The sequence below is a fragment of the Salmo trutta genome, chromosome 13 (assembly GCF_901001165.1).
Source record: "Salmo trutta chromosome 13, fSalTru1.1, whole genome shotgun sequence".
NCBI lineage: Eukaryota > Metazoa > Chordata > Actinopteri > Salmoniformes > Salmonidae > Salmo > Salmo trutta.
The window spans coordinates 53,215,774-53,231,694 of NC_042969.1; the positions used below are offsets into that span (position 1 = coordinate 53,215,774).

Below are 15,921 nucleotides of genomic sequence, written 5' to 3' on the forward strand. Positions count from 1 at the left end.
CTGGTGAGTACTTGATATTAGAGATTATCTCGTTGCCATCAGTGTGCATGAACACCAGGTCTCGGGTGTCAGCGTCCAGCACCAACCACCTACAGACAGGATGAGGAAGTATACTGTAGGTGACACCATGTACTCAAATTCCATACCAAATCCTTCATCCTGTCTAAATGAATTGGGGACATGTGCCGTTAGCGTTTCATTGTCCAATAAGAGACGATTGGTAAGCCAATGTGTGAGGGTCTGAGGATGTACAGTACCTTCCTGTCATGGTGCCCACTGCCAGCACAGCTCCACTGGGGTGGAACCCTGCAGAGCGCCCTGGGTCCTGGGGAATGGAGGGAGACATGCAGGATCAGCAGGGCTGCATGGTGCACCATCACATACAAGACACTAAGTCAGGACAGTTACTATGGACTGATGTAAATTCACTAAACAGCTAGATGTTGTTTCAGGTGCCTTTGTCATTTCAGCAGGACCAACTACGTCAAACTACAACTCTCTTCTTGAAGCTGGTGTATATTCAAAAGAGACTAGCTACAGAGAAGAGTTGGAAGATTGAGAACCTCGATGGTCTTGCTCCAGAGAGGCTGATGGGAGTTGGTGTCCCATAGGTGGACCTGCTTGTCCTGGCCACAAGTCACAAACTGCTCCATGGAAGGATGGATGTCCAGACCCCACAGCTCATCTGTGTGACCCTGAGAGATTAAGAGAGAAGGCAAGAGAGGTGAGATTTTGAGAAAGGGTATTGCGTGTGCAGAAAAAGCAAAATGGAGACAGATGAAGAATGGTAAGAGAGGAAGGGAGAGAAGAGAAATATGGGGGTTATAAAACAGGTAAAAACAGATATATACTTCCTACTGATGCGTAGGAAATAACTAGTTACAGTGGAAATTGAGAGGTTGTGTACCTGTACTATAGGGTTGAGTGTTTCAGGGAAGGAGCCTGTAAGGATGGTGTTCTTGGTGGTCCCCACTAACAGCTCCCCCTGCTTCCCCTCAGTCACGGCTCTCACTGGCCCAAACGCCTCAGGCACCTGAGAGAGGACATACGACAGCAACAAGCATAAAACTATACATCTCATCTGTCATTCTCAAGTTGCATTACGACTACCCAAAAGACACCTACACTACCGCTCAAAAGTTTGGGGTCACTAAGAAATGTCCTTGTTTTTGAACAGACCCCTCACAAGTCCTCAACTGGCAGCTTCATTAAATAGTACCCGCAAAACACCAGCCTCAACGTCAACAGCGAAGAGGCGAATCCAGGATGCTGGCCTTCTAGGCAGAGTTGCAAAGAAAAAGCCACATCTCAGACTGGCCAATAAAAAGAAAAGATTAAGATGGACAAAAGAACAGCCCACATCTGTAGTCCTCATGCCTCCTTGCAGCATGCCTAAGGCACGTTCACACAGATGAGCAGGGACCCTGGGCATCTTTCTTTTGGTGTTTTTCAGAGTCAGTAGAAAGGCCACTTTAGTGTCCTAAGTTTTCACAACTGTGACCTTAATTGCCTACCGATCTGTAAGCTGCTAGTGTCTTAACGACCGTTCCACAGGTGCATGTTCATTAATTGTTTATTGTTCATTGAACAAGCACGGGAAACAGTGTTTAAACCCTTTACGATGAAGATCTGTGAAGTTACTTGGATTTTTACGAATTATCTTTGAAAGACAGGGTCCTGAAAAAGGGACATTTCTTTTTTTGCCAAGTTTAGTTAACAAACACTTGGTCTTTGTAACCGTCATGTGCTAAGGAAACAGTCAAGGGAAGTGATGACCTCAGCAGTCTGGATTTTGGCTCATATAGAGTACAGCATGTCCTTATCTGCATTAGGTTTACTCATCCTTCCGAGTCTTCCCTCACCTCCATCTCACTCTGCTTGTTATAGTCGTGGTCCCAGAGCACCATCCTGCGGTCCTTCCCTCCGCCGGACACCAGTGTACCGTCCTTCAGCACACACAGGGAGAAGATCCCACCCTCGTGGGCCTTCGCCACCACCTGGCTGATCCGGTTCCCACCTGTCAATCACAAACCACTGTCAAATAATATGCTTCAAGAAGGGACGTTTGAGGTGGACTTGTGTGATTGGTACTTTATTCTTAATAAATTGCTTTCATGAAAGTAATGAAATCGATGTGTGAATTGAATGACTGGTTGCAGAGCACTAAGTTACAGTGGCTGAGAAGGCGGTTGTCTTCAAACAGACCTTTGGCCCAGACGTAGATGTTCCCACTGGAGTCTCCTGTGATGGCGTCTCCGTTCTCAGCAAAGGCCACACACAGCACGTACTTGGGCTTCTCGTTTTTCTGGGAGAAAAGGTTTAACAGTTCTGTTATAATTCAATAATTACTTTGTGTACACAATATAATATTTTTTTACAGTTATCAGTTGTAACAGGAAACAGAAGTTAACAGTTGTATTTCGGTCATCCACATACCTCAAACAGCCCCTGGCGCTTGGTGAGAGTGTTTCCGTCCATGGTCCAGAAGTTCAAGTGGGACTTCCCACAGGTGACGATCAGGTTGGCATCCATGGGGTGGAAGGTTGCGGCCAGCACTGAGTCATTGGAGCACTGAAGGGGATGAGGGGAGAATTAGACCTCTGAACTGGCAGACAATGGTGACTGACCACACCACAGACTACAACCCTTACTCATACCCAAGCCTACACTGCTGACGCCGTCACTTTTCTTTATTCATGATAAGCGATCAATCAAGACTAGTCTTTATTGCAGTGATACACCATGAAATACTAAGGAAAGCAGCTCCCCTCATGCATACTGTAGTATTTATAGTCTGAGGATTCATCACCTTCACATCCGCCAGCTGCTTCTCCTTCTGCCAGTTCCACACAGACAGGGTGTGGTCATTGGCATCGTCGACGGCACAGAGATGAGCACCACCATTCTGTTGAAGCACAGGTATTTGTCAGCGCTATATACACACACATCTCATGTAAATAAATGGCTCTATTTGTTTCAGACAATTTATGGATATTTAACATATAAAAGGTTACAGCCTTATTCTAAAATTGATTAAATTATTTCCCCCCCTTAATCTACACACAATACTCCGTAACGACAATGTGAAAACAGGTTTGTAGAAATGTGTGCAGAATTATTAAAAACAAAAATATCACATTCACATAAGTATTCAGACCCTTTGCTATGAGACTCAAAATTAAGCTCAGGTGCATCCTGTTTCCATTGATTATTCTTGAGATGTTTCGACAACTTGGAGTCCACCTGTGGTGAATACAATTGATTGGACATGATTTAGAAAAGGCACACACTTGTCTATATAAGGTCCCACAGTTGACAGTGCATGTCTGAGCAAAAACCAAGTCATGATGTTGAAGGAATTGTCCGTAGACCTCCGAGACAGGATTGTGTCGAGGCACAGATCTGGGGAAGGGTACCAAAAAATATGTCTGCAGCATTGAAGGTCCCCAAGAACACAGTGGCCACCATCATTCTTAAATGGAAGTAGTTGGGAACCACCAAGACTCTTCCTAGAGCTGGCCCGCCCAGCCAAACTGAGCAATTGGGGAAGAAGGGCCTTGGTCAGGGAGGTGACCAAGAACCCGATGGTCACTCTGACAGATCTCCAGAGTTCCTCTGTGGAGATGGGAGAACGTTCCAGAAGGACAACCTTCTCTGCAGCACTCCACCAATCAGGTCTTTATGGTAGAGTGGCCAGACGGAAGCCACTCCTCAGTAAAAAGCACGGCAGCCCACTTGGAGTTTGCCAAAAGGCACCTGAAGACTCTCAGACCATGGGAAACAAGATTCTCTGGTCTGATGAAACCAAGATTGAATTCTTTGGCCTTAATGCCAAGTGTCACGTCTGGAGGAAACCTGGCACCATCACTACGGCAAGGCATGGTGGTAGCAGCATCATGCAGTGGGGATGTTTTTCAGGGACTGGGAGACTAGTCAGGAAAGATGAACAGAGAAAAGTAGAGAGATCCTTGATGAAAACCTGTTCCAGTGCTCAGAACCTCAGACAGAGGCGACGGTTCACCTTCCAACAGGACAACGACCCTAAGCACACAGGAGTGGCTTCGGGACAAGTCTCTGAATGTCCTTGAGTGACACAGCCAGAGCTCAGGCTTGAACATCTCTGGAGAGACCTGAAAATAGCTGTGCAGCGACACACCACATCCAACCTGACAGAGCTTGAGAGGATCTGCAGAGAAGAATGGAAGAAACTCCAAGCTTGTAGCGTCATACCCAAGAAGACTCAAGGCTGTAATCGCTGCCAAAGGCTCTTCAACAGAGCAAAGGGTCTGAATACTTATGTAAATGTGATATCAGTTTTTATTTTAAATTTGCTAACATTTCTAATAACCTGTTTTTCTTTGTCATTACAGGTTATTGTGTGTAGATTGATGAGGAAAAAAGCGATTTAATCCATTTCAGAATAAGGCTGTAACGTAACAAAATGTGGAAAAAGTCAAAGGGTCAGAATGCATAGTATGCTGCCCTATTGTCATAGAACATGCTTTCAAAGTAATAATGAATTAATATGAATTACTTTCTCAAAGTTAGGTCTGTAATCACGTTGTAGAGTGCTTACCGACTTGGAGAAGGCCACACAGGTGACCGCCCGGTCAAACACACCCATCCCGATGACATGCAGGGTATTGAGACTGACCGAATCCCACACACGCACATGAGGAGGCAACAGCTGACAGAGAGAGAGAGTGTGGGTGTGAGAGAAGGAAATTGGATACAGTGCTGTCATGTATTAGAGTGAAATATATAAGATGGTCATAGAGGACATAACAGGTCATTTCTTCAGAATGTGTTGATTTTAAATGTACCTTGCCCTCTAACAGCTGATAATGAAATTAAGGAAAGAGAGAGAGAGTGGGTCTGAGAGAGAGAAATTGGAAACACCGCAGTCATGTACATACTACTGTGAACCACAAGAGGTCATTCCTTCAGAATAGAAGAAAAATGTTGATTTTTAAAATGTACCTTGCCATCTTTGGAGGTTCCAGCGACTTGTCCAGTGGCTATGGTGACCATGTCTGGATGGATGCCTAAGCTGCCAGGGAAGACGCACAGTAACAGTGTTGTGGTCGTAAGGCTAAGCTAACTTTTCCCACTGTCCTCTGGGGACTTCTTGTTTGTTTTTCAGTGTCTATACTCAATGGCCTGTAATGCAGTCTACGTCAACTCATATATTTCACCCTTCATTAGTAAGTTAATAATACTTCAAAAAGAAAATAATGGTCCCTACAAACAAACACACTGGTATAAAAGGCCCTTGAAGAAGTATAAGTGTTGTGACGATACATAACTTTCATGAACGCATTTGCACATTTTGAAGGTAAATTCGACGTTATTATAGCCATACTGAAAACATTAGTCTACAATACAACTGAAAAAGTATGCTGGTCAGGCATATCAAAGAGTAGGCTGTAGCCCAACATGTATGAAAATGATACTGTGCAAGTAGGATATTACCATATACAGCCCAACCTTTGTTTGCACAGGAGACACTGCCTCAAACAGGACCTAATTTAAATAGAGTTAGTTTATCCTGAATCAATGTGTCATTCAAGGAAGATCTTTGCACAGTAAGCCTTGGAAAATTCAAATCTACCTTGCCCCGGTTTCAATCAAATGATAGCTGATGATTATCAGATGAAACTGTGAATGCCATACAGTGAGCAATCACATTTAGCTACATTTATTCCAAATGAAACCTCTTGCCCTTTTGCGAAGCCTATCACGTGCATTGCGGCATCACCCTCTGCAGTGAAAGCTAAGGCGAAGAAGAAAAGGTAGATTTCCTGAAGAAAAGTTGTGCTTGCGCCAGTCAACCAAAGGTTATAGTAGTGGGAGATGCTGAACCAAGCACACTAACTAGCCTTACCATTTGACATCGTCGTTGTGGCCCAGGTAATGTCTCTGCTGCTGTTCCTCCACATTGTAGAGCACCACCACGGAGGCATTGAAGTAGACTATCTCCCCTGTGGGGAGCAGGTAGAGGTTGGAGCGGCAGTCTCTGCCCCTGTACCCATACCTGGACAACCGAGGGTTAAGGACCACAACAGTAATCCTGTCTGAACAACCATAGTGTTGAACAGTAGGAGGCTGATGCCATCTCAGACGTATGGGAGGTAAGTACAATACAAACCAAAGACGTTACTCTCCAGGGGCCATAAAGTCAAACACAAGTGATCAACTATACAAAATAGTAAAGTGGTCATATATTCTTGTGACATCAGTAATGAAACACTGAAATGTCCTTTCTCAAAATATGCATTATATTTCTATAGCCATTGTCCCAAACCATCTGGGGTGTAATCATTAGTCCAACCCTAGCAAACTGAAAATGTGTAACAAAAACAAGTTTATATTGGAAAAAATTCAGGTAGGTCCCTTCCTGTTTTGTTCTGTTTAGTTCCTAGTGAATACACCCCTGCATGCCTAGCAGCACTACTCTCTGTCAGTCACAGAAGGATACACCCACTGCAGTTTCAGCTTGTGCTCAGGCAGCGCCCCCTTGTGGTCCAGGCTGTAGCTGTCCCTCTTCTGGTCAGGCATGTGCATGGTGACTGGCCGACCCCTCAGGAACATCCTCACATAGCCATCCTCTGACACAGGAGAGGGGGCGAGATAAGAACATGAAGGTGAGGGATTTAAAAAAAATAATGTTTTATGGTGAAACACTCTATACCGTTCCTTGCAAGCATGATAGCATGTATGGTAGGTAGTGAAATGTAACAGCCTTTTGAACATAAGCACTCAAAGAAATTCTGTTCCCCCACCCATGTAAGAGGCAGGACTTGTGCATTGAATCACTGAAGCTAAACACAGTGAATTCAGAAAGTATTCAGACCCCTTAACTTTTCCCACGTTTTGTTATGGGTGGCAGGTAGCCTAGTGTTTAGAGCATTGGGCCAGTAACCGAAAGGATGGTAGATTGAATCCCCGAGTTGACAAGGTAAAACTCTGTTGTTCTGCCCCTGAACAAGGCAGTTAACCCACTGTTCCTAGGCCGTCATTGTAAATAAGAATTTGTTCTTAACTGACTTGCCTAGTTAAACAATATTAATTACGTCACAGCCATATTCAAAATGGATTATGAAAAAAAAATTCCACTAAATTTCCACACACAAAATACCCCATAAATGACAAAGCGAAAACAGGTTTCGAAATTGTTGCAAATTAAAAAAGTATTTCAGACCCTTTATTCAGTACTTTGTTGAAGCACCTTTGGCAGCAAATACAGACTTGAGACTTCTTAGGTATGACACTACAAGCTTGGCACACCTGTATTTGGGGAGTTTCCCCCATTCTTCTCTACAGATACTCTCAAGCTCTGTCAGGTTGGATGGGGAGCGCCTGTCAGGTTGGATGGGGAGCGTCTGGTCTCTCCAGAGCTGTTCGATCGGGTTCCATTCCGGGGTCTGGATGGGCCAATCAAGGACATTCAGAGACTTGTCCCAAAGCCTATCCTGCTTTGTCTTGGCTGTGTGCTTACAGTCGTTGTCCTGTTGGAAGGTGAACCGTTGCCCCAGTCTGAGGTCCTGAGCAAGTTTTCATCAAGGATCTCGCTGTACTTTGCTCCGTTCATCTTTCCCTCGATCGTGACTAGTCTCCCAGTCCCTGCCACTGAAAAACATCCCCACAGCATAATGCTGCCACCACCATGTTTCACCGTAGGGATGGTGCCAGGTTGCCTCCAGACGTGACTCTTGGCATTCAGGCCAAAGAGTTCAATCTTGGTTTCATCAGACCAGAGAATCTTGTTTCTCATGGTCTGAGAGTCCTCTAGTTGCCTTTTGGCAAACTCCAAGCGGGCTGTAATGTGCCTTTAGTGAGAAGTGGCTTCCATGTGGCCACCACCATAAAGGCTTGATTGGTGGAGTGCTGCAGAGATGGTTGTCCTTCTGGAAGGTTCTCCCATCTCTACAGAGGAACTCTGGAGCTCTGTCACCTCCCTGACCAAGGCCCTTCTCCCCCGATTGCTCAGTTTGGCCGGGCGGACAGCTCTAGGAAGAGTCTTGGTGGTTCCAAACAACTTCCATTTTAGAATGATGGAGGCCACTGTGTTCTTGGTGACCTTCAATGCGGCAGACATTTTTGGTACCCTTCCCCAGATCTGTCTCGACACAATCCTGTCTTGGAGCTCTACGGACAATTCCTTCGACCCCATGGCTTGGTTTTTGCGCAGACATGCACCGTCAACTGTGGGACCTTATATAGACAGGTTTGTGCCTTTCCAAATCATGTCCAATCAATTGAATTTACCACAGGTGGACTCCAATACAGTTGTAGAAACATCTCAAGGATGATGAATGGAAACAGAATGCACCTGAGCTCAATTTCAAGTCTCATAGCAAAGGGCCTGAATACTTATGTAAACATTTGCTAAGATTTCTAAAAACCTGTTTTCGCTTTGTTATGATGAGGTATTGTGTGTAGATGGATAAAAAAAAAATGTGGAAAAGGTCAAGTGGTCTGAATACTTTCCGAATGCACCGTATATAGCTTTAGTGTATGTCATTTCAAACTGTTCTGAAGCTTTGCAGAATTTTTTTTATTTGAGGCACTACAATTACTCAGGGTACTCAGGGTAATACCGTCTCTCTTGGCTGACATGACATATAAAAACTAATTGCGGTTATGGTTTGCATTATAGTGCTGCGGCTGCTGTGAGTCAATTGAGCTCATTATCGGAGCAGTGTGCTGTCCTCTCTGGCTCTGACCATGCAGCTCTGCGGTCCCTAGTCATTTACCCAAGCACTCAGAGGACAAGGGAAAATGCAGGTAATTGGCTTGTTAAAAATGAATACAGCCCCCAACAATAACAGACAGGCTATTGGTTGTTGTTTATTGGACATGTTCATTCTTTACTTCAGTGCTCCTGTTTCATGGATTTCCGTGTAGTAACCTGGGCAATGCTTATTTGTTATGGGGCGGCAGGTAGCCTAGTGGTTAGAGCGTTGGACTAGAATCCCCGAGCTGACAAGGTAAAAATCTGTCGTTCTGCCCCTGAACAAGGCAGTTAACCTACTGTTCCTAGGCCGTCATTGTAAATAAGAATTTGTTCTTAAGTGACTTGCCTAGTTAAATTAAGGTTACATAAAAAATAAAAATGCTCAGCGCCTGGAAATGATGTTTTTGTTTGCATATAATGAATTATCTTGCTAGGAACACTGTATTCTTTAGTCAAACTGTGAGGTATAAAAAGGGTGCCGAGTATGGTAAAGGAATCACTCACACACACACACGCCTGTGGCTGTGCTAAGACGTACCTGCATTGACAGCGCATTCTTTGCTGAAACAGAAAAAAAGAGAAAAGAACAGATATCAGTGGATTGTTATACACATCAAGGTGACTGTTAAAACACTGAGCAGTTGACGTTCCTGAGATGCACTTTTTTAACTCATGGTGTTGCTGCAATGGACTAAATTATTCAGTGACCTCATCCTTTATTCCTGACCGCCTACTTTTTATTTATCTACATTAGACTTACAGTAGAGCCCATTTACCAGCTCCACAATGCACGTTTAGCATTATTCAAATAGTGCTGCAAGATTAAAAGCAATAGTTCATACTGTAGCGCATATAGACAACATAACCATATTACATATAGTATTCACAGGAGCAAACAATGCGGAAGGGAAATTACTGTATTCATGATGCGTTAGGGGTAGCCGTAAATACAACTGGTGCCATGCCGAGAAATGAAAAACAAGGAGAGTTATTGTGAGAGAGACAGAGAGTGGTAGAGAATGAAATAAAGAGCAAGAGAGATACAGAGACGACAGTCAATATCCTATAGAGTGGCCTCTCCAGCACTACCCTACAGCAGCTGAAAAGTAATGAGTTTCTGTCAAGGCCACTGACAGATTGCTGAGGTAGGACAGTTTGAGAGTACCATGGCAACACAGTCACAGGAGTGATGATAAGCAAGATAAGAGAGACTCTAGGAGAAACAATCCCTCTCAGTTTGTAGGGAACATGAATTGCATGAAATAGCCATGAAGGCCATCTTAACCATCTGAAAGTATAGTGCAGTAGGTTATTCAGTATGGAGGGAGACTGTGGATACAATTACAATACTACTGAAGATTGTTCTTTGACAGCTTGCTTTATAACATTCTTGCTATTCAAACTGAAAATGTATTGTAGTACATTCGGGACAATAAAAAAAGTTGGGATACTCGCAAGGCACAACACACACCAAGTACCAAATTCGGTTGACAGACTGAGAACATAAAAGGGTGAAGTAAACAGTGAGGATTTTATATTTCTGTCCTTGGCAGAGCATTCATCCACTACAGTGTATTACATCTGGAGACTGGTTGTTTGTGGGGCAACCAGAGACAGCCGAGGAAGGGCTCTCTTTAAAGTGGCCAAGAAAATACCTGTTTGTCTCCCTGCCTGCTGCTTTCAAAAAGAGGAGAGGCCTTGTTGTGTCCAATGAGAAACACTGAAAGATCCAAAGCCACAAAGGCATTTACTTCGTAATTATTTATGATCCGTGTGTTTCTTTTCAAATCATTAAAACAAGTAGCAATCTGCAACATTTGGTACAAGATAGCACCTTATTATGTTGAATTCTTTGAAGTAAGTACCAGAAAATACTCTATCGCCTAGCATCATTATCGAGTAAATTCCAGGTGCTACCGCAACAGAGAACACATCCAGAACGGCCTTCTGTACAGATTGTTGTAGCGTTACATCATTTTGCATAGACTTCACAAAGAGCAAGGCTACATTCCACATGGAAAACGAGAGGACATGGAACGTGTGATACGATTGTGTTGTCTCAATTAGTAAAATACATGCATGTTGGAGTCTGTACTGATGTGAACAGTTGTCTAGCATAAAGCAAACAGAAATTGTGGCCAATAATGTAGTGGTCTTGCAGTTTGAGTGTTTCAGGCAATTACTGGATGGTGTTGCAGCAGCGGGGAGAGTGGTTTTAGTCAAGTTCCTGTGCACTCAGACAATACGGCTGAGATTTTCAGAGCAAATTAATGCTAGGCACTCAGTGAACTGTGTTATCCCAGCCGCGAAGTGATTGAGAGCCTACTGTATCAAACACTGTATGACAAGTCAGCATAGAGAGATAGAAAAGTGGTCAAACAGGATATCATGAGCTCTTCCTCAACCAGTATTTGCATGCGTTCAGACCCCTGAATCAAATTTGCCATTCAAATACATTCAATCTGTTCCTCGTCCTCAGGCTCAGCTATACCATCGAGCCAGTCTGCAATCAGGGTGCGTCAGTCGATATGTTTAATGCACGTGGATGAGCAAAAGTGCCAATCAATAGTCATTCTGCAGAGCAAGAAGAATCAGTAATCCAAACCAGCCACACACGATGACAATGAAACTGAAACATTGCAACAGCGAGGGGGGAATGTTAAGTAAGCCCCTCTCTGTCATAGAAAATCAAGCCCATGTGGGGAAAACGCCCATTCTTTTTGGTTTGTTGACTCACACACCCGTAATGTAATTAGGATCTGCCCAAAACTGGAACAGGACAGCGCTCCCACTAGCCTATTCATAGACGCCAACTCTAGTGTCTATTCACAAAGGTATCTTACGATCAGGGGGTTTAGTTAAGAGCCCTGATGCTCTGTCAACGTTAACACGCATCGCTTGCGATACAGTTTTGGTAACATGAGGACCTTATATATGCTATATCAGCGAAAAAATAATAATTTTTAAGAAAGGTTGAATTACTACACACTTTTATAGGGTCACCACGCACCCATACTTCCATGTTACAGCACTGGTTTACAGAAAACAGAGGGAAGACACCTGTGCTAAATCAGCTATCTGCGTCTCTGAACACCTGTGTGTAAACAGAAGACAGACAAAACGTGTTGTCACTGAAAAATACTGTCAGCTGCAACTGTTAAAACCGGTTCAAACAGTGTACAGTGAGTGTTTTGTGAAATAATTGTGAAATAATGTTGAGGTTATATGACAGTAGAGGGATTTATGATTCTAGAACCGTAACGCAATTGAGAATCGATTCACGTCTAGATGGAGTATTTGGTTGTTTTGGCTTCCAGAGCCAATTCACCCTTTAAACAGAACATGTAAGGTCCTTGGACTAAGGAGTACTGTTGGGCTCCTTTAGTCCAATATTAAGCTAACCTGGGACCATGTGAACTACAATCCCTACACTGTTTTAATGTTTAGTAACGTTAATAATACTCGCTTGCAATACGGTTTTGGAAACACAAAGCCCTCTACTTTCACATCACATTAAAATAATTTCACAAATGCAAAATATATACTTATTGTACACTGTTTTAACACAGTTGCAGCCTATAGTATTTTTCAGTTACAACCCTTTTCTGGCGTACTTTTTCCGTTACACACAGGTGTTCGGAGCGTGCTAGAAAGCAAATTAGCACAGGTGGTCGCCTCTTTCTTCCGTCTGTCTTCAGTAATCAGCGCTGTAACATGGAAATATGGTAACCATAACCCTAACCTTATAAAAGGTGTGTATCAATTTAACTTTAAGCTTTTTGAAAATTATTTGTTGCCGATATGAAAGATAAGGTGCTTTATGCTTCCAAAACCATACCGCAACAATATGCATTTAGACCAAACGTTGTGGCTCTTAAAGAGCCAATATGTTACTTTTTGGGCGACCTGACCAAATTCCTATAGAAATGTGAGTTATAGATCCTTCACTCATTGAAAGCAAGTCTAAGAAGATATGTTCTCTGTGCAAACTATTAGTTTTTCTTCTACCAGGAAATGGCAGAGTGATTTCTGCATATTGCACCTTTAACAGTTTGTTGTAAATCACAATTGACCTTTGTTCTGTGCTGCCCCTCCCCAAACCCCGCTGAAAATAAAACCATCAAAAGGTCTGCATGACCACAATTATTTTTTTTAAGTTACTGCTTCCTGTTGGAAAAAACGATCCATCCACCCAAAATGGCTTTTTAAACAATCTCCTTCCTAACTGCAAACTGTTTAAGTATAAAGCATTCCTTTACCTGGGTGATCTCTTCATGGTAACTTTTCCGTTAGGTAACAGCACAGTGTTGGCAAGGTGGTTCACAAAACAGAACCCTGTCGACAACTAACAGGCTTCCTTGTTGATTCAGTTAACTTTACTGGGCACTTTTTCCACCAATGGGGAGGCACTTCCTTACTCTGCTGGACCTCCCCTCTGCTCAGTAACCACACCTCCTTTACCTACACCCCTGAAATTTGACACCCTCAGCAGAGCGAGCTCATTGAGGGAGGAGGGAGTGGACGGACTGACTGTATCCATCTGTCTTTCAAAGCTTAATAGCACCTCTATAAAACCAATCAGATATTGTTATCTACTATTCAAACAATGAGCAGGTGTGGGGTGTTTATGTTCGGTATAAGCAACCAACCATGCATTTGACTGTGAATACACTGTTCCATCTTCCTTTATTAATCAACTGCTGTGTTCACCATTACTTAGATGTATGTCAATAATGATGCTGTTAAATACAGTAACCTACATAACACTGGACTAAAATGATGGAAGTACATGTTAAAACACATCAGCAGATCTGTATTTCTATACGTATGTTGTCAACATAGAGAGATCATATCACCTCCCTCCCCCAGCTGTCTCCTCTCCTCCCTAAACATTACACATACACGGGTCTAAATGATTCAAGCCAGTCTAACATACAGCGTGCATTCACATGCTCTCTCCACAGAAATACAACACCACGGTGTTACACAGCAATGCATCCGTGGTGCATTCCCACAAGTGTTTAATGATCCTTTGTCATCTGATCTGAACAGCGAGAGGTTAAAAACAACGATCGGTCTACTGATCAGAGTGTCCTAAATTGGACAACAACAAAACCACACCGAGACCTTGGGACCTCTACTGTCAGAATACAATGTCAGCCCGAGGAAGAGCTGGGAAGAACACAGACCCACACCATATGTCCCCTGTCTGATCAAAAAGGGAGAAAGAAAGGGCATTTACAGTATATCTGGCAAGGGAGGCAGATATGGCTGCTCAGTATGTGGCAAGCGTTCTTGATATTTTCCCCTGAGATCAGAGATGAGCTGTACACCCATTCTCAGATGTCGGGTCGACTGTATAGATGTATATGATGTATGCACAGATGTATATTAGCACCGACGTGAGCTACGGCTACAGATGCCTTGTTGTTAAAAGATGGACATAGTTAACTGTAACACTGAGCGGCCTAAGCATAAACTTACAGTATGTGAGAATGCAGTGCTAAGGTGCTCCCTGCTTTGGTCTTCTCTAGCCAATGACTACATCATTGTCAGTCAGAGGGGTTGCTTGGCTGCACACCATGATCTCTCATTTAGCCAGAAAGAGCAGGAGTGATTGCTGTGTCAGTGTTTCGAAGTTTAGCTGAGTCAGTGTCTGTGTTGAGAGGGTTAGCGGTGTCTGTGCTTGTTTCAAACTGTCACCTGCTCCTGCCGCATGCGGAGCTGCTGGACGAGGTGGTTCTGCTTCTGCTGTCAGACACCGTCTCTCTCCTGGCCGTGGAGAGGCGCTCCGTCGACATGCTCTTCCTGGTGGGGGAGGATAGGTGAGAGGGGGAAGAAGGAAGAGGGAGAGGAAAAAGACGAGAAGTGGAAAGAGGGGGAGGGTGAAGAGTGAACCAGGGTATTGAGAGGGATATGAAAGGCAAGAAATGTCCCCAGTCATTAGTTTGCAGTGCCTACTCTACAGTAGATGCAATGCCACACTGCCACCCTAAGGTTGAGTTTGGAAATGCACATTAGAAGTATACCAAGATAAACAGTATTAGATCCACACATTCGGACAATGTCTTACCTTTTGATTGACAGCGACACTTCCTTTTTGGGAGAAGAGGGGGAGGAAGGGTATCCCCCCATACGTTTCTGCTGGACATAACCATTGCTGAGAGTGAGAGGCTTGGATGGTAAGGCTTGCAGGAGTTGGCGCACTGGCATCAAGAGGGAGAGAAGAATGGTTCAGTAAACAGATGTATGTTATTGAAGTTTTTCAATCGACACTGCAAATTCTTACCAAAGACTACATACAGTACATGGTTTATCTCCATTGCAAGTCTCATCTTTAAATACATGTAAAAATATAGTTTCCTGATCTTTCTTAGATTTTAAAAATTATTTTTATTATCTGTTTATCCATGTATGAAGCTGTTATTCAATGCGTTTCTATGGGCCAAATTAAATGCTTAAATCAACAAATGTTTATATATATTTTTGGATACCTTAAGCTGATTCCAAATCACATAGCCAAATGATCCTTGGTATGACGATCTAAAAACAATTCCCCCTGGCTGGCAACCAACACTCTCCACGCCTTGTGCATCAGGTTTATAATGCAACATCCTCAGTAGAAGTAGCCTCACATATCAAGCTTCTAGACTCTCCTATTACAGCTAATACAGTTGAAATCGGAAGTTTACATACACCTTAGCCAAACACTTTTAAACCCAGTTTTTCACAATTCCTGACATTTAATCCTAGTAAAAATACCCTGACTAGGTCAGTTAGGATCACCACTTTATTTTAAGAATGTGACATGTCAGAATAGTAGTACAGAGAATGATTTATTTCAGCTTTTATTTCTTTCATCACATTCCCAGTGGGTCAGAAGTTTACATACACTCAATTAGTATTTGGTAGCATTGCCTTTAAATTGTTTAACTTGGGTTAAACGTTTTGGGTAGCCTTCCACAAGCTTCCCACAATAAGTTGGGTGAATTTTGGACCATTCCTCCTGACAGAGCTGGTGTAACAGTCAGGTTTGTAGACCTCCTTGCTCGCACACACTTTTTCAGTTCTGCCCACACATTTTCATTAGGATTGAGGTCAGGGCTTAGTGATGGCCACTCCAATACCTTGACTTTGTGTCCTTAAGCCATTTTGCCACAACTTTGGAAGTATGCTTGGGGTCA

The 15,921-nt window shown here is 43.3% G+C and overlaps 1 protein-coding gene across 3 annotated transcripts in view; it reads right to left on the bottom strand.

Moving 5' to 3' along the window:
* Positions 1-15,921, bottom strand: part of eml2 (EMAP like 2) — a 30,712-nt gene that overhangs the window by 1,856 nt on the left and 12,935 nt on the right. Inside the window, exons 3-18 of one of the 3 annotated variants that reach the window (XM_029772511.1) lie at positions 14,811-14,943; positions 14,441-14,545; positions 9,276-9,298; positions 6,479-6,608; positions 5,885-6,034; positions 4,981-5,050; positions 4,824-4,838; positions 4,577-4,687; positions 2,810-2,905; positions 2,437-2,571; positions 2,206-2,305; positions 1,863-2,017; positions 908-1,033; positions 564-695; positions 258-325; positions 1-89 (exon numbers count right to left, since the gene is read on the bottom strand). In XM_029772511.1, the coding sequence (XP_029628371.1) occupies positions 1-89; positions 258-325; positions 564-695; positions 908-1,033; positions 1,863-2,017; positions 2,206-2,305; positions 2,437-2,571; positions 2,810-2,905; positions 4,577-4,687; positions 4,824-4,838; positions 4,981-5,050; positions 5,885-6,034; positions 6,479-6,608; positions 9,276-9,298; positions 14,441-14,545; positions 14,811-14,943 (1,638 nt within the window). Of the gene's footprint in view, positions 90-257; positions 326-563; positions 696-907; positions 1,034-1,862; positions 2,018-2,205; positions 2,306-2,436; positions 2,572-2,809; positions 2,906-4,576; positions 4,688-4,823; positions 4,839-4,980; positions 5,051-5,884; positions 6,035-6,478; positions 6,609-9,275; positions 9,299-12,996; positions 13,124-14,440; positions 14,546-14,810; positions 14,944-15,921 lie in introns of those variants that run through there. The other 2 variants (XM_029772512.1, XM_029772513.1) reach the window with 2 other exon arrangements.